Consider the following 17,241-nt stretch of genomic DNA (forward strand, 5'->3'; position numbering starts at 1 on the left):
TTAGATTAGAATTACATTTCTTAGTATAGGTTTTTAAAAGACAGTGGGAACCTTGGTTCTTTAAATAATAATAACAATAATAATTTAAAAAAATGTTGTAGAAGGGGTAAATTAAAAATAAGAAATATAAAATTTTTAGTTGTTTTGTCTTTAAATAATTTTAAGTCATTTTTGACATTTTCCCTTTGGAAATTTGCGGAGGCGGCCTTGTGGATCTGCATGTGCTTTGTATGGTGTTTCATTGCATTGACCCATTCATCAACATTTTTCTTATTATTTTATAATTATTATACACCTAGATTTTATCAAATAAAAATAAATATTTATACTTATTTGTTATAGATAATTATTTACAGTAAGAAAACTGCAAAAGGCCTAAAAAGAAACTGTAAAATATAATAAAATTTTATCAAATACAAAATGCATACATTTCAACCTAAAAATAAAAGAATAAAAAAATTATGTGTCAACTCCCTTCATACAGTTCATAACTGATTAATACATCCACATATTTCATTCTGTAGATTATTCGATTAATGGTAAAAATCAACAATGTAATGATGTTATATAGTATAGTATAATGCAGTACAGTTCATAAATCTGTAAAAATTAACATTGCACAGTTTTACAACCTGAGAGAAAATTTCCTATTACCTCCAATCATCAACTATGAGAATAAATCAGTATTGTTGTGTCAAATTAGTGTCATTCAGCGTTTAACACATACTAAACAGCAAACTACTGCACACTACTACCCTGAGTCAAAATCATGTGATGTGGCTTTAAACTGAGTGTCTCCTAAAATATTACTGAGTCTTGTGGTACTTCTGGGATATCAGCCATCTCTGGTGCTGCTGATGGCTTTTCACATTGAGCTGCATGGGACGTTCACTCTGACAGAAGATCAACTCTGTGTTTCCCATTCTAAAGAGTCAGGTTTATTCATTACTAAAGCTGGTCCTGGATCAGAATGTGAATGTTATGGGGTTGGTGATATGCTGAAGTTGTGTTCAGAGCCGGGGCTCATGGTAGCAGGAGTCGATACAGGTGATACTTCCAGAGCTTCTTCTCTGTAGTCTGGAGACGCAGGACTATCGGGAGACCCTGACGGTTCTCCACGCTCTGACCTGCCTTGCATGATTTCTTCAGGGGTCTTCAGAAACCTGCAGCACATGTAAAAGGAAACATGTTATCTGTTTCGGATGCAGAAAAGCTAGTTCATGCATTCATGATCTCTAGACTGGACTATTGTAATGCACTTCTAGGTGGTTGTCCTGCTTCGTCAATAAACAAGCTACAGGTAGTCCAAAATGCAGCAGCTAGAGTCCTTACGAGGTCAAGAAAATATGATCATATTACCCCAATTTTACAGTCTCTGCACTGGCTACCTATTAAGTTCCGGATCAGTTACAAATTATCATTACTTGCCTATAAGGCCCTAAATGGTTTAGCTCCAGCGTACCTAACTAGCCTTCTACCACGTTACAACCCATCACGCACCCTAAGGTCACAAAACGCTGGACTTTTGGTCGTTCCTAGGACAGCAAAATCCACTAAAGGAGGTAGAGCTTTCTCACATTTGGCTCCCAAACTCTGGAATAGCCTTCCTGATAATGTTCGGGGTTCAGACACACTCTCTCTGTTTAAATCTAGATTAAAAACACATCTCTTTCGCCAAGCATACGGATAATGCATCTCATAATTTGTGACTGCGGTTACATCTGATCAAATGTGCATTATTATTCTTTAGCTTGGGTTAAACTAATTAATTTTACTTGGTTGGAACAGCAGCTACGCTAATTATATCTCTATTTGTTTCTCTGTTTTGGTAACTAGGATTAACAAATTTTGCTATAAGTTTGATTGCATCATATAATAATAGATTAATAATAGATTAATAGATTTTTCTGAAAATTTCTGTCATTTGCACATAAACTGACAGTCACCACTTATAAGCTACTACTAAATATTGTAGAAACTTAATTTTCTATAAAGCTGCTTTGTAACAATTTGTATCGTAAAAAGCGCTACACAAATAAACTTGAATTGACTTGAAAAACATATGATGATTGTACAACATCTGGGCCAATCCAGTATTTTCCATTTTGAGATCATAATGCCCAGTTTAACAGAATTAACAGTTTTAGCTTCATGGTTTACTGGATGACGATTAAGGATAAAAACAAAAAAACAAATATAATATTTTTTTACTCAAAATGTCTACCTGATAATTTTTTTTTCCAGCTTGGCATAACCAGGAAAAAAAAGAAAAAAGAAAAGAAAAAAAGTTTTTCCCCTTTGGAAATTTGTGGATCTGAATGTGCTTTGGATGTTGTTTCATTGCATTGACCCATTCATCAACATTATTCCAATTATTTTCTAATTATTGTACACCTAAATTTTATTAAATAAAAATAAATATTTCAACTTATAAACACATATTTTTTTATAGAGAACTATTTACTGTAAAAAAAAAAAACTGCAAAAGGCCTGAAAAGAAATGGTAATATATATATATATATGTATATATATATATATATATATATATATATATATATATATATATATATATATATATATATATATATATATATATAAAAATCATCAAATACAAATTGCATACATTTTAACCTAAAAAAAAGTTAATAACTAACTAATGAATTCACATATTTCATTCTGCAGATTATTCGATTAATGGTAAAAGTTGATAAATCTGTAAAATATACATATACATATATACACACACACACACACACACACACACACACACACACACACACACACACAGATGTACTTCAAATGCCTTTTGAGTGCCTCCACTCACCGGAAGAGCAGCCTCTGGCCTGTCTCTTTCTTGATAATGTTGAGCTTGTAGTAATGGCGTAATGCTCTGGACATTTTCTCATAGGTCATATTGGCCCTGTTCTGCAATAACAAACAAACAGACTCAATTATTATCAGTTGCACGTAAAGCAATGAAGACATGAGCTGGCGTGGTCTGCTGCAGCACCTTGTGGTTGCCCCAGAGTCGTGCCAGTCCGTTGGAATCCACCACTCTGAAGATCATGGCGTCTGGATCCTCCCAGCGAATGAAGGCCTCGTACCTGCTGTCCGACAGCAGCTGGTACACATAGTTCCATAAGAGTTTGCAGTCTAATGAAAAGCAGTGTTGGGAAGGGCACTTTGTTAATGTAATAGGTTACAGATTACCCTATTAAAAATACAATAGATAGTGTAACTATATAAATTACTTAAAGTGATGTAACTGATTATATTTGATTGCATGTTTGACTACTTGAACACATGTTTTCAACTGTTAATCAGTTAATCAAATCTCAGACAGGTTGTGGCAGGATTGATGTAGTTGGCAGAAGCGTGCTGCAAATTCAAGCAAGAGAAGCAATCAAATGCATCAGAAAAGCATCACTTTACATAACAGCCTTTAAATGGCAGGAGGCATTGTGCAGATCAAAAACTATCCAACGTATGCTTATTTTCATAAGTAACTGTAATTGAATTACACATGTTTCTCAGTAACTGTAACTGATTACTGTTACATCTATTTTGTAATTAAATAACCAGTTACTGCCCAACACTGAAGAAAAGACCAGTATTTTTTTTTTCTCTCCATTACCTATGGCTGGTATCATATATTATTTTGTTACCAGTTTTCTAAGTCTCAAACAAAATGCATGAGCACCTGCAATCTTCCCATTAGCCTCCGAGGTTTGTGTGGTGTTTGCAGGTCCTGTAGGTTTGTTGGACAGGTTGAGAGGCTCCTCTCTAGAGTTAACACTTAAAGGCTGTCTGGTTTTTTCTGGAGGCGTCTGTTGATTTTTTTCCTCAGGAGAATGATGAGAAAGCTCTGCAAAATATGAATAAAAGTAGAGCTATAGAATCTCAAGGGTCAAGGTCAAATTTGTACTTTAGTACTAAAACTCATCCATATCCTGTATCAGTGGTCTTCAGTCAGGGAGCCGGGATCATCTAGGGGCCTCAGTACACTTCCAACGAGTTTTAACATTAGATGTTTACACTTTTAACATTCTTAAACACAAATGTAAGCATATGTTTACAGAGTTCAGCACATGACATGCTGAAGAAAGATCATAGATACTGTGGCCACAAATTCGCTCCCATGACTTTGTGTCCATGTTGACCACATTAAACTAAAACCCATGGTTTAACTAAAACTAGGGAATTCATTCAATCATGGGATTCTTAATTCATGTACAATCTTTTACATTTCATGTGTGGGGCTCGAAAATAAAATATTTTACATTTTTATTAAATACTACAAACCCATTAAAATGAACGATGATCAATGATGAACCCCTAAAGACTTACAAAATAAGCATTCTCAGAAATGTTTTATATACATCTTCGTATCTGCATCTAATCCTGAATAGTTCACCCAAAACGTTTTGCTGGAAATTTACTAGTGCTCAGGCCAAGATGAGTTCACCAGAAGAGATTTTAATGTAGCATTTGCATATCACTTGCTCATCAAAACGAATCCATTGCAGTGAATGGGTGCCGTCAGAATAACCTACCCATAAGAAAGTCAATTTCACATCAAAGTCCACTGACATACTTGTTTAGAACAGTTTTGGACTGTTTTCACTTGAAAACAATGTTTGATCTGAATATTTCTCTCCTGATTCAGACATATTTAAATGTCTTACCCCAAAGTGATGGTTAGAAGTTTAAAACGTTTACACAGATCTGTTTCTTACAAACAAGCTTTTCACTTCACAAGTCATTAACTGATGGACTGGAGTGGTGTGGATTACTTGTGAATTATTGTGATGTTTTTATCAACTGTTTGGAATCTCATTCTGACGGCACCCATTCACTGCAGAGGATCCACTGGTGATGCAATGCTACATTTCTCCAAATCTGATAAAGAAACAAACTCATCTGCATCTTGGATAGCCCGAGGGTGAGTACGTTTTCAGCACATTTTTATTTTTGGGTGAACTATTCATTTAATAAAATGAGATCTATGCCCAGGGCTTTGATTTCATGACTTTTTGAGGTTTAAGTGCTGACCTCTGTGCATGCCATGTGAATGCTCAGGGTCAGCAGACAAAGGTTTCCTCTCCTGGCTCTGATCTGTGTTGCAGCTAGCTGTTAACACCCAGGAATTTGGATTCGCAGGACAAACAGGAACACTTCTGTTAGAGGGAACGTAAGGACCTGCAAGACCAATTATCAAATGCTATTTATAGCTTTAACCGCAAAACGACTGTACATTTTATTCATATAGAGTCAAGTCTTGAAAAATGGCAAATATGAATGAAATGCATTGTACAATATTGTCTGAATGGAGGTAGGTCTAATTTAGCCACACCTATTGGCAACAGCTCTATTTGCGTTACGACCAGGAAATTCCCTTCTGCATAAAGAAATGGATGTTATTTAACACCATGTTACACAAATGAAGCAGATCAGTGTGTTTCCCCTCAGAATCGTTTATAAAGGACTATACAATACTGATATAAAATGTTAAGTACGATATGCCAAATGTTTCCCTTTTCAAGAACTGGAGCAAAAACAGTGGCTCAGTTCCTTCAGCGGTGTGTTTGCTACAAGCTTCGGCAAGCCATTTCATTCATTCTCTGGCACTTGTTCAAATAGGAAGTCAGACATTTATCAAAATGCCCATAATAGAGGATTGCAAAAGAATAACCTGAAATAGGAAGAGTCCTCTTGGCTTGTCACTTAAAAATTATTTGGTAAAATTTTACAATAAGGTTCATTAGTAAACTAGTTAACATAAACTAAGCATTTGTTTGTTCATGTTAGTTAATTAAATAATGTTATTAACTAACATGCACTAATAGAACCTTATTGTAAAGTGTTACCAGAAATTGTGTATAAATATGCAAGTGGTCAAATAAGACGAGCATGACTGTTTAAACTGGATGGATTTGATTGCTTTTAAGACCTCAGCTGTACACTGAAGAACATATCACCTGTCGTCCCGTGCGAGACGGGCATCTGTTGTGACTGTGTGTTGGAGCTGGACAGCGGACTGAAGATGGCACATCTCCTCTGCTGCTTCACATGCTGAAGGAGTTCATACAGAACGTCACCTGTCACAGCAGTTAACAACAGTTATTATGAGAGGTGTGTACAAAACTGTTTGATATGTCTTATTCATTTCATAATCACACACCAGAGCTGGGGCAGCGGAGACGGAAGTCCTCTTTGGTGAGAAGACAAAGTGCCTTTCCGTTCATCTCAAATTTGTTGTGGTCCGCACGTCGCAGAGAATATTCCCTCTGAGCCCAACGCAGCCAGAGATTCACGTCCTCCTTATTCCACAAGGATGGATTGATCCCTGTACATTACAAGCAGAAAATATAGCATTAGTTCACTGAAAAAATGAAAACAGTGGCATTTACTCACCATCATGTCTTTCAAAAAATCTATATGATTTTTTTTATTTTATGGTAATGTTTTTTGAGAATTTTGGAGAATGATGAGGCTGCAGTGGATGTAGACAGTGTCTAGTGGCTCTAAATTTCTATAAAAGTTATAAAAACACCATGCAAGCGCATATATGTCTGACTTACTATATTGCATGTCATATAAAGCCCTTTAGGGAGGAACAGAGCAAAATTCAGGTCATAATTTGGTGAAAATCATCCCCTTCTTATGTGCATTCGCACGCATTCAAAACTGATGTGATGTAATGCAGGTAGCATATTTTCAAGTTTGTATGTAAATTGACAGTAGGTCTTGACTAAATAATTTCTGTCTGTTCCTTTCACAAAACTTTGTATGGCTTTGGACTATAGGTAGACTTATACATAAATATATGAAGACATGTTTACACTATGCTCAGTACATTTGTCCTTTAAAGCTGTTCTTGTAAATTATTTTATGTGGGAACATACGTAGTCTTCCAGGTAGCTTGCAGAGTTCATCAGGCACTGTCTCATACCCGGATGGAGGTTCATTTTGTGGGTCGTGCATAACCGGCGAGCAAACTTGGGGTTTGTTCCCATTACAACTCTGCTGAAGCATGGAAGGGAAAGCAGAAAGAAACATTTACTTCAATAAAAATCAAAGAGAAGTTTTCAGTGATGTATAATAATGCATTTATATGAATGAATCAGAAAATACAGAAACTTGACAATCGACTATTGCTGTATGAACACAAACTGAGATCTCAATGCACACAGCAAAAGTGAAAGTAAATTTGAGACACACAGTTTTTATTTTCAGTTTTGCACTGTTGCCTACATTTTAATGAAGTAAATTTGCAGAAAATCTGCACGTTTGACTTTTTTTTATTATGAAATCTGAGAGAGTTTACATACTAACAACGAAAAAAAGAAAGCTAGTCTAATACATTTGCTTAAGTGAGCAGTTTGATGTGATTTTCGTGTATTTAAAGTACTTTCCTTTCCTTGTGCGCATTAATAAAAGCACTGACTACTAATTTATATTCATAGAACCATACTCGTATTCGGTGGCGAGAAAGTGCTGTGTGTTTATCATGGATCTTACCTTTATCAAAGGTGGCGGTGAGGAGGCGTCACTCATGTTCTGTAGCTTTCAATACTTGACAAACCCTTCTAAATATTCGCTACAATATTAATACCGGATTATTATCAATAGCTGATCGATATATACTCCAAACACAGCATTTGGTGTCGCGTAAAGTCGTAGTTTGCACAGCAGAGTTTGCCTTTCTTATGCGAATCGCTGCAATTTTAAGAATCCTTCCGGGAAATGAAAACGAAAGAGAGGATCTGCCAGGGGCTGTGCACACAGATCGCTCAAACGCTGTAGGAAGAGATCGGTCCGGTTTGGGTTAAGACCGTCTGCTTTGCGGTTTCCCGATAGTCCAGAAAGATTAAATGTGTTTGAAAGAAGACGCACAGTGGCACAACTTTAAAAGTGTCAAATTAACAAAATATTGTAGGCTAAAAGCACTGGGATAAAATAAATAAATAAATAAATAAAATGGAAAAAGGTGGATTTGTTTATTGTTATGCGTATTAATTAAATACATTTCAGTTATCGGTTAGTAAAAATTTTCTGTTGAGGCGCATCTTTCGCAATACGTATGCAACCGTTTATTTGCATATATATATATATATATATATATATATATAATCCAGCGTCCCCATGGTGTAACAAGTAATATGGAAAAATGGATGGATAGCATATGTCTTATTCAGTAATAGAAATGAATAAATATATGAAACGAAACGAAGCAGATGATTTTGTCAAGTACGACATGTTCCTGGAGCAACATCTTCTGATGTTCCCAGATCAACATTTTTGTCCAAAAATATATACTTAACCCAATCCCTACCCCTAAACGTGATCCTACTCATAATTTATTCCAAAAATCATCGGGAAATGATAGCTGATTAACAAGGGAAGAGAAGCACCTAACTCTGGTTGTAAGCCTAAAAAGTTATATCTCAGTTCTGATTGGTTGATTGGAAGGATGTTGATCCAGGAACATGTTGTATTGGTGAAATCATGCTCATCATATATATACTTTAAGGGACAATGGCAAAAACATGAATACTTATAACAGACAATGAGGGTCACATGACATGAACAAACCAATGAGCAAACAGAACTGATAATCACATGACAAGACAATAAACCAATCAGAGCCTGATACAATGAACAAGAACCAATAGCATAAAGACAAGAGGGCAACGGAAGCATGACACAAACAGCATCAAACAATAACAGAATACTGTTATAGTTCCCTTTCAAGGGAACTTCGAACTGTGGGGAACACCTCATCGTGATCAGTGTCTGAAGCATAATTTGAAAAACCACCAACGAGTTTGCAGACGACAGCCTCTGACATCACTACTGTCACGACTATAAATAAGCGCCCAGAGGAGAACACGTCATTCTCATTTTCGTCTTCAGTGACGGTTTTGTTTGAAGCGTGCATCTGAGAAAACGACCACGGTAAGTGGCATCCACTAGCAAGCCGTTTAGACAGTGTGTACATCCGTGTCAGCATTATCTGACACCTGATGACACACACAGTCTTTGCATCTCTTGTTTGGGCGAAGAGCACGCTCACAATGTCCTTGAGGGGGCGATCTGCATGCATTGCGAGTATTTTTCTATGAAAAAGCTCCGCTCTCATCTGTCTCTCTTTTTGAGGAAGAGGCACAGCCATCTGCTTCCCGCGGTTCAGGACCCTCCACTGCTGAGGCATGGAGGATAAGGTGGATCTCGCTGAGGAGTTTAGAGAGGGACTTTCCCTTTCACGCTCTTCGGCGGCAGACGAGAGTGAACTTCAGGAACAAGATGTGTTGTCATTAACTCTCTCTGATACTGAAGTTAGTGCTCTGCTGGGTTCTGCCCAGGAAGAGCAGAAGATGTCTGAGGGTGGCAAAGAAGCTGAGGCTGAGCCTTCTAAATCCAATTTGGATTTGCCATGGAAGCGTGCCAGCAAAGTGAGGTCACCTCAATGAGCGTTATTTGTCTGATCATAGCCCTCCTGCCCAGGTGAGCCTTCCATTCTTGCCTGATTTACATGCAGACGTCGAAAATTAATGAAAGAGGCCATTTTCTTCTCGCATCCATCGGTTTCAGCATACGAGTTATGCCAACATCGAGGCGATGTGCAAAAACAGCTATGAGAGGATGCCCCCTGTATAAGAGACGCTGGCTAGCTATCTTTCTGTGGGGGAAACATCCTCTCATATATCTCCCTGTTTGCCATCTAAGCCCCTCCAGGATACATCCTGCTTAAATGGTAAATCATACGCAGCAGCAGGTCAGGCTGTAGCTTTGTTGCACATGATGGCAGTGCATCAGGCTTATCAGGCTGATCTGCTGAAGGACCTGGATAAAGGCGAGGGCCTTTCAGCTGATCAGGCAGCCGAGCTGTGCCGCACCACAGACCTCTCCCTCTGTGCTACCAAGCAGGCCGCATCCGCCATGGGTAGATCTATGGCAGCCATGGTGCTAATGGAGAGACATCTTCCTGGACATCTCATTCCCTTTGGTTGTTTTTAAATTCTGCTTTTGTCCTCCCCTGCCTAATTCCCCTGTAACCACCAGCTCTCCACCTGATTGAGGTAATGTGGGAAATTTCTTGAATAACAGTCTTGGACCTATGATGTTTTTGGCTGGTTCTATGTTCATAGCAACCACCTTACTGATGGTCCGGACTAAAAGGAGGTGCCCCTTGAGTGGGATCCAGTGCAGGAGGGTTGTTGAGTATGTAACCCTTTCTGTATACTCCTATGTGTATTACATTGCTGGTGGTTATGTGTATACTAACAAACTCTGTGAGTTTCCTTTACAGTGCTCAGTTGAGCTTGCCTCTCCCATGCGGTTCAGCATCTCTGCTATGCTTAGGAACCATAAGTACACACGCTAAGCTCTGTGTACTTTCTGAAATCAACGTAAGTGGTAAGTGTGCACGCAAGACTCTGCACACTTTTCTGAAATCCTGTACGGTAAGGGTTACCCCCTCAGCTTCGTTCCCTTTTCGAGATGGTTAGACCTTAGTTCCTTGGGCTCCATTCAGCCAGAGTGTATTTATTTATACACTTCAAGCAACACTTCCCTCAATGTGAGGGGCTATCTGGGTGATTCTCGTGGTAGTTTAGCAGCGCTCCCCTTTTCCAGGAAGGGTCACCTCTGAGTGTGCTACTCTGAATTTGGAGTTCTCCTCTCATATGAGAGTTCTCTGGTTTTTTTCTTCCACAGAGCACTCCAGCATTATTTCCACAGATCGAGTTTATGACCCTCAACCATATTGTTTGAGATGCACCATTCCATCTAGGAGCTGCTCAATTAGAGTGCAACGAGAGCCCCTCCTTAGAACAATATTTCAAAATCCATGTTATGGTAAGTGTGCATGTCAAGGCTTTGCCCAGTTTCTGAAATCCACACTGTGGTAAGTTTGCACGCTAGTGCCCTGCGTTCTTTCTAAAATCCTTTATAGTGAGGGCTACGCGTGGTTGCTTCGTGCCCTTTCTTGAGTTGGTAAAAGCCCATTCATCTTCTTTGGTGCCACATTTATGTATCCTCGGATACCTATCTTAACAAGGTGTTGCTACTAGGGATCTGTTGAGACCGCTCCTTCAGCAAGCTTATGCGAGAGCAAGCGGTAGCCCCTGTGTGACACCAAGACCTTGTATAAATACTGGGCTCTTAGCCATATCCCTTTAAAGGAATCCTTCCTGATTCCAAGCCTTGAGCTCTACCCCAGGCCTTGGCAAACCTGTTTGGCATGATGAGCCAAAAAAACAACAACAACTGTATCTCACAATAACTTATTCACCTAATTACGTAACACAATAGATTTTATGGATTTAAATCAGATGACTCCTCAGTGGGACACCTGACAGACAGTCCTTGGTTTGCAAACTATTTTTTAGGTCTGGCTTGTATTCAGTAATTCAGCTTTGGTCAGGTTAATGATGACATTCATTAAATTAGGAGTAGCATTAATAATAATATATCGGAAAGTATGAAGGTACAGAGGGAACTAATTTTGAAAGAGAGTGTTGGTTAGAAAAGTGCACATTGGATACAGATTTTACAATGTATAAACTGAATCAGGAAAAGACGAACTATCTTATGAAATGATAAAACATCTTTCACATGTATCTCTGAACATTATTTTAGAGCTTTTAATATGGGAGTTAGGAAAACTCTCTACCTCTCGGAAACATGGAGTGATAATTCCAATTAGAAAGCCTGGGAAGGATCATTCAAAAGTATAATATGAAGAAAGTAAATAGATAGGCTACATGTACAAAAGGAATAAATATTTAGAGATGTTTTGGCAGGCCCAGGGGTAGATTAGGTTGCAATCCCGACAGGCATCGAAAAGAGTATGCAATGATTAGACCTTGATTATAGCAGCATATTATATACAGTAGTTCAGTATCTATGTTAAAGAAAGTAAAGTGGTATTCAGTCTCAAGAACTAAGAACATGAAGTGGGGAGTTGCCTCCGGAGAAATAAGTTAACGATGGCATAGACCTAGGTGGTGTTCTGTAAGAGGGCATATAGAGACCTATCCAGTCAGAGATGCAAAAATTTTGGGAACATGGGCATATAAATTATTGTAGTTTTGGATGGAATGCCAATGCAGATGCTAAGAAGGTAGGAATTAATGATATCAAAATAAACTCAACGGTACCAGTAATTCCCAGTTGGCTGTTCTGAATGGCAATAGATCTCCAGATGCATTTTCAAATAAATTAAAAGGAAAGGTGGGTGTACGTCTAAAGAAATGGTAGTAAACTTTTTAAATAGTATTCAAATATGGATGTGTTGTTTTTCCTAAAAACTAAGAGATGTGGAAATCAATAACAGTTGATTAGAAGAATAAACTTTTTGTTTGTTGAAATTGCTGTTTAAGTATATATTCATTCATCGAGGGCTCACACTCCATCCCAGTAGGTGGCGGAAATGCACCTTAAGATGGTTTGCCAACCACCATTAAACATGCGACGAAGAAGACGTAATAAACTACAATACCCACGATGCACCGCGCGTCGGTCGCACAGTGACGTATGAACATTTCGCGGGCAGAATCAAAAGCACGCTGTTTACTACACATTCAGCAAGCAAAGCTCGGCAGTAACAACACCAGTAAGTGATGATGATAATAAGTTAAATGCCTCATATAATGATAGATTAAATAAGCTGTATTATGACAACTTTTTAGTTGAAAACATCTTGGCCAAACTGAGTTTGCAGTCTACATATTAATGATTAACGTTGGTCTGCTAATGAAGGCAAACGCGCCGTTATTTAATATGTAACTTATTGTGAACGTGATGTGTCAAAATAAAATGTATATTGTTCGCTTGATAGTGGTGTTTCGATCTTGCAGACAGTAGTTATGCAGAGAGTGAGTCGTCTGAAGCGGGAGCTGCATCTTCTGAGCACTGAACCTCCTCCAGGAGTCTCCTGCTGGCAGACCGAGGGACGGCTGGATCAACTACAAGCCCGTCAGTCTGTCCTCACACTTCATTCTGACCATATAAACAAATACATATGAAACACTGACAGCATGCCCTCTTCTGCACTGCTCCTGTTTGATATAGAGATTGTAGGAGGTGCAGACACTCCCTATGAAGGAGGCGTGTTCACACTGGAAATCAACATACCCGAGAGGTGAGACTAAATAATTAAGATTAAATAATCTAACTTTCATTATGTTGTTTTATTAAATAGATTTTTGACATGCGTTTGAAGGAATAGTTAACTTATAAATTTTCTGAAAATCCAATACCCCTTTTCCCCCAGCATGAACCGGGTGTTAGTTCAGAGCCAGTGCTAATTATAATAAAAATAATAAAAGTCCCGCCTCGAACACATCGGCCAAGAAAAATGACAATGGAGACCTTGGCGATTATATCGGTCGACCACTACTTTCCAATCACTCCCTTGGCACCCTGATGCCACACACTGACTGGTGTGTAAAGCGCCGATGCATCTCCAACAAGCCTTCAAAAATGGCGGTCAAAAGTTTCTGTTTGTCTTGTTGGTCACGGTAACCCGCCCCAGCCCCTGACGCAAGTGGTTCTTTCTTCTAGACCAGTAATGTTTTGGTGCTACTCACGAACCACTTTTCCTGGTTCGGAGCTGGTGCTTTGGGTGTGGAAAGACAAAGAACCGATTGAAGCTAGGCTCTGACTCTGAACCAGCACTCAAACTGCCTTGGTGCAAAAGGGGTACAAATTGTAGATGGGTTTGTTTGTTCATCAGAACAGATTTGGAGAAATGTAGCATTGCATCACTTGCTCACCAGTGGATCCTCTGCAGTGAATGGGTGCCGTCAGAATGAGAGTCCACACAGCTGATAAAAACATCACAATAATCCCCACCACTCCGGTCCATCAGTTCGTTTTGTTAAGTGAAAAACTACGTGTTTGTAAGGAACCGATCGATCATTAAAGATGTTTTTAACTTCACACCGTTGCTTCAGGTTAAAATACATGTCCTCCAGTCAAAATATTGCTTTCTCCAGTGAAAAAGTAGTTAAGTCTGAGTAAGGAGAGAAATGTACACATATCAAGCACTGATTACAAGCAGTCCAAATCATGTTGGTGGATTCTAATGAGAAAGACAAAAGGAGATGGACTTTTTCAGTGAAGGAAGTAGGATTGGGCCGATAGACGATGTTGTCGCCGATGGCTCCTAGACATCACGATGTTGCACCGCCCCGCCGATGTCATCGTCCTTCTCGATGTTACACTGTAGACAATGTCCTGTGCCAAATTTGTAGACATCAACCCAACACTAGGAGGAAGCAGTATTATTGGTTATAGACTCATTTTTTGGCCAGAAGCAAAGGTTTGAAGTCAAATGTCTCAGTTTGTCTGTAATGCTAAATTTCTTCAAATCTGTTTTGATGATGAAACAAACTCATCTGCAACTTGGATAACCCGAGGGTGAGTACATTCACAGCAAACTTTCATTTTTGTTAGAACTGTTCCTTCAGCACTTCTCTCATGTTTGAAGGTATCCCTTTGAGCCTCCAAAGATGCGTTTCCTGACACCCATCTATCACCCCAACATCGATAATGCAGGACGCATTTGTCTTGATGCTCTGAAGCTGCCACCAAAGGTAAAGGCTGAAAAAAATACAAATAATTGAACCCAATCCTACATCAATACATAGGATTAACTATCTTTTTAGAAAACATTTTTCCAAATATTATTATTATTATTTTTTTTTTTCAGTTTCTATTTTTGTTTTGAAGTAAGAGAATTGTAGTGATTAACTTAATGCTGTGATTGTAAACTAGTCAACTGTCAGATGTTGATAATATAGTTTTGTTTCAAAGGGAGCCTGGCGGCCAGCACTCAATATTTCAACAGTGCTCACCTCCATACAGTTACTGATGGCCGAACCCAACCCTGACGACCCACTCATGGCTGATATAGTGAGTTTTAGATGCGTTCCCTCCAGTTTTGATGGTTAAGTGTGGAACTTTTGGAATTGAAATCTGTTTCTTTGAACAGCCCTTCATAGCATTGTCTGAACCAGTGGCTTAATTTAGGTGTAGGATTAGCCATTTGTACAAACAATGATTTTATTTTGTGTCACTTTTACACTTCTGACTGTTAATTTGTGGAAGAATAAAAAATAAAAAGGTTAATTGTGACTTTTATTTCACAAATAAACTTGCAATAAATCTCACAATTGCGAGTTTGTATCTCGCAATAAAAAAATTAATAAATAAATGTGTGTGTGTATATATATATATATATATATATATATATATATATATATATATATATATATATATATATATATATATATATATATAATATAAAATAATCGCAATTGCAAGAAAGTCGGAATTGCAAGATATAATCTTGCATTTTTGAGAAAAAAAGACTGAATTGTGAAATAAAAAGTCACAATTACCTTTTTTTATAAGGTAATTATCAGTGCCGGAAACGAGCTTCCATAGATATTGCTCACACATTCCTCTTGAAAACTAATTTTCCTGACATACTTTCCAGTCCTCAGAATTTAAATACAACAAACCACTATATCTAGAGAAGGCAAAGAAATGGACAGCTGAACATGCAATTCAGAAGAACAAGGTAAGATTTGTGCTTTTTAGGACTGTCTTATATTTAAACTGTAGCAATAGCAAAGTCCAGTTTTCATTCACTGACATTACACACTCCCCAACACTAGGAGGAGCCAGTGTTCTTTCATTGCTTCAGTCTGATTGCACGCTTTCTCTTCTCTTGTGTTTAAAGGGTTGTGTGGAGACAGAAGAAAAGACTCCCGAGAATAAAAATAAGAAAACTGCGCACAAGAGAGAGGCACTTAGTGCACAGGAGAATTTAGAGCACACCAAGAAAGTGTGCATGTAGTAGGCCTGTATTTTACAAATGACTGATTTTAAGTATTATACAATTTATTTCTTTGTGGTAATAATTTTTTTTTCTTCTTGTATACAGTTGGTGATATGAATGTAATAAAATATATATTAACATTACACTACATTTGCATCTCCCTAAATTTTCTTAATACACATAGTATTTTATGAATAAAAGTCTTTTAAAGGGTATACCACTTTAAAATACAATGACACTGAAGTAATTAAGCGAAATTGCCATAAATGTTGTAAGCAAAAGTTGGAGAATTGTCTGAAAATGAATTCACTATTGTGAATATTATTTTGCAGTTGTAATGACAGTGGATAGCTGTGCATTTGTTTTTTTGTTTTTTGTTTTTGCCATAAAGCAATTAACCCTTTTCATTTGATTTTGTACCCATTAATGATTTAGAAACTATTTCAAGTAAAACAATAAAATAAAATAATAAAAATGATCTACAGTTATACAGACCATATACAACTGTCAGAATATAAAGTATAGTTATGGTAATATTAAGAAATAGCTAGGTACTGTGCTAGGTATTTGGGGTAGGTAAATAACCCCAGTGGGGGCTTTAGAATATTAGAATATGTCTTATTACTGTTTTTGTTATAACTATCAATGGATGATCACTTCCTACATTTTTATGCTGTGTGAAATTCTCATACGGTTCCTTATTTAACACCAGCAAAGTGTGTCGGAGTAGCAGAAGCCACACTACGCATTGACTGTTTTTAACTAGATGTTTATGTTAATTATACTTCTCGTATAGTTATAGAATCATAAATGTAATTGTGCTATTGCTATCTGTTGTTAGAAATTCATTCCCAGTTAGCATGCCTAGAAGAAAGTGTACATTGAAACTAAACCATCACAAGATCTGAAACCCTGAGTCTACTTTAAAAATAACATGAAGTTCTACCTGTACTGTATGACTTTACACTGGATTAAAACACAATAACTGGACCATGCCTCGCCTGGGGTGCACATTTCTGTACTGAATAGAACTGAATGGATTACACAGAAATTTCAAACACCTTTCTGTCAGTTCTTCTAAGGCTAAACCAAACCTTGAAGTTTTAAGTGAACTGAACTAACTTTAATTTCGTCTGTTGTTTTGTTTACTAGTTTTGTTTAGGGCAATTAATTTGTTGGTGTTTGTTTGCTGCTGCTTTTTCTTCTTCTTAACGCAATTCTCTATTTCTTTTAATAAGTAATGTTCTTAAAGTTTGTTTTGTTGTGTGCATAGAAATGCTGTCTGTCAAAGGGATAGGATATTAACTAGATGGTTGGTGACCAAGTTCTTTGAATGGCACAGTCATATTGTGGAGCAGAATGAAGTGAAATTGTGCAACATTATGCAA

The 17,241-nt window shown here is 37.6% G+C and overlaps 2 protein-coding genes across 4 annotated transcripts; one reads left to right on the forward strand and one right to left on the reverse strand.

Annotated features, from left to right (window-relative positions):
- Positions 1–495: 495 nt before the first annotated feature.
- LOC127944246 (transcription factor ETV7) lies at positions 496–7,775 on the reverse strand. 3 transcript variants are annotated; one of them, XM_052540117.1, is made up of 9 exons: positions 7,522–7,775; positions 6,906–7,026; positions 6,182–6,346; positions 5,979–6,098; positions 5,053–5,199; positions 3,701–3,865; positions 3,011–3,153; positions 2,825–2,925; positions 496–1,163 (listed from the first exon to the last, which is right to left on the reverse strand). In XM_052540117.1, exons 1-9 carry the CDS (start codon positions 7,555–7,557, stop codon positions 980–982), a joined length of 1,182 nt encoding a protein of 393 aa, XP_052396077.1. In that variant the 5' UTR covers positions 7,558–7,775; the 3' UTR covers positions 496–979. The 3 variants fall into 3 exon arrangements, with proteins under 3 accessions (XP_052396077.1, XP_052396078.1, XP_052396079.1); XM_052540118.1 differs by having other exon boundaries at positions 6,906–7,023; positions 7,522–7,774; XM_052540119.1 differs by lacking the exon at positions 5,053–5,199 and having other exon boundaries at positions 7,522–7,773.
- Positions 7,776–12,496: 4,721 nt separating this feature from the next.
- On the forward strand, positions 12,497–15,996 carry ube2t (ubiquitin-conjugating enzyme E2T (putative)). The gene is made up of 7 exons (XM_052540238.1): positions 12,497–12,619; positions 12,864–12,981; positions 13,078–13,147; positions 14,498–14,603; positions 14,824–14,922; positions 15,509–15,592; positions 15,755–15,996. Exons 2-7 carry the CDS (start codon positions 12,873–12,875, stop codon positions 15,869–15,871), a joined length of 585 nt encoding a protein of 194 aa, XP_052396198.1. The 5' UTR covers positions 12,497–12,619; positions 12,864–12,872; the 3' UTR covers positions 15,872–15,996.
- Positions 15,997–17,241: the final 1,245 nt, after the last annotated feature.

This window comes from Carassius gibelio, chromosome A23 (assembly GCF_023724105.1).
Source record: "Carassius gibelio isolate Cgi1373 ecotype wild population from Czech Republic chromosome A23, carGib1.2-hapl.c, whole genome shotgun sequence".
NCBI classification, from domain to species: Eukaryota; Metazoa; Chordata; class Actinopteri; order Cypriniformes; family Cyprinidae; genus Carassius; species Carassius gibelio.

What these genes read in the sequence shown, in the direction of transcription:
- LOC127944246 (XM_052540117.1), bottom strand. Translation starts at nt 7,557, where the DNA reads ATGAGTGACGCCTCCTCACCGCCACCTTTGATAAAG. An exon ending in TTCACATGGCATGCACAGAG is followed by an intron (nt 3,866 to 5,052) that starts GTCAGCACTTAA and finishes CATATTTTGCAG; the next exon opens with AGCTTTCTCATCATTCTCCT. An exon ending in GACTCTGGGGCAACCACAAG is followed by an intron (nt 2,926 to 3,010) that starts GTGCTGCAGCAG and finishes TTGTTATTGCAG; the next exon opens with AACAGGGCCAATATGACCTA.
- ube2t (XM_052540238.1), top strand. Translation starts at nt 12,873, where the DNA reads ATGCAGAGAGTGAGTCGTCTGAAGCGGGAGCTGCATCTTCTGAGCACT. An exon ending in ACCCACTCATGGCTGATATA is followed by an intron (nt 14,923 to 15,508) that starts GTGAGTTTTAGA and finishes CATACTTTCCAG; the next exon opens with TCCTCAGAATTTAAATACAA. An exon ending in ATGCAATTCAGAAGAACAAG is followed by an intron (nt 15,593 to 15,754) that starts GTAAGATTTGTG and finishes TTGTGTTTAAAG; the next exon opens with GGTTGTGTGGAGACAGAAGA.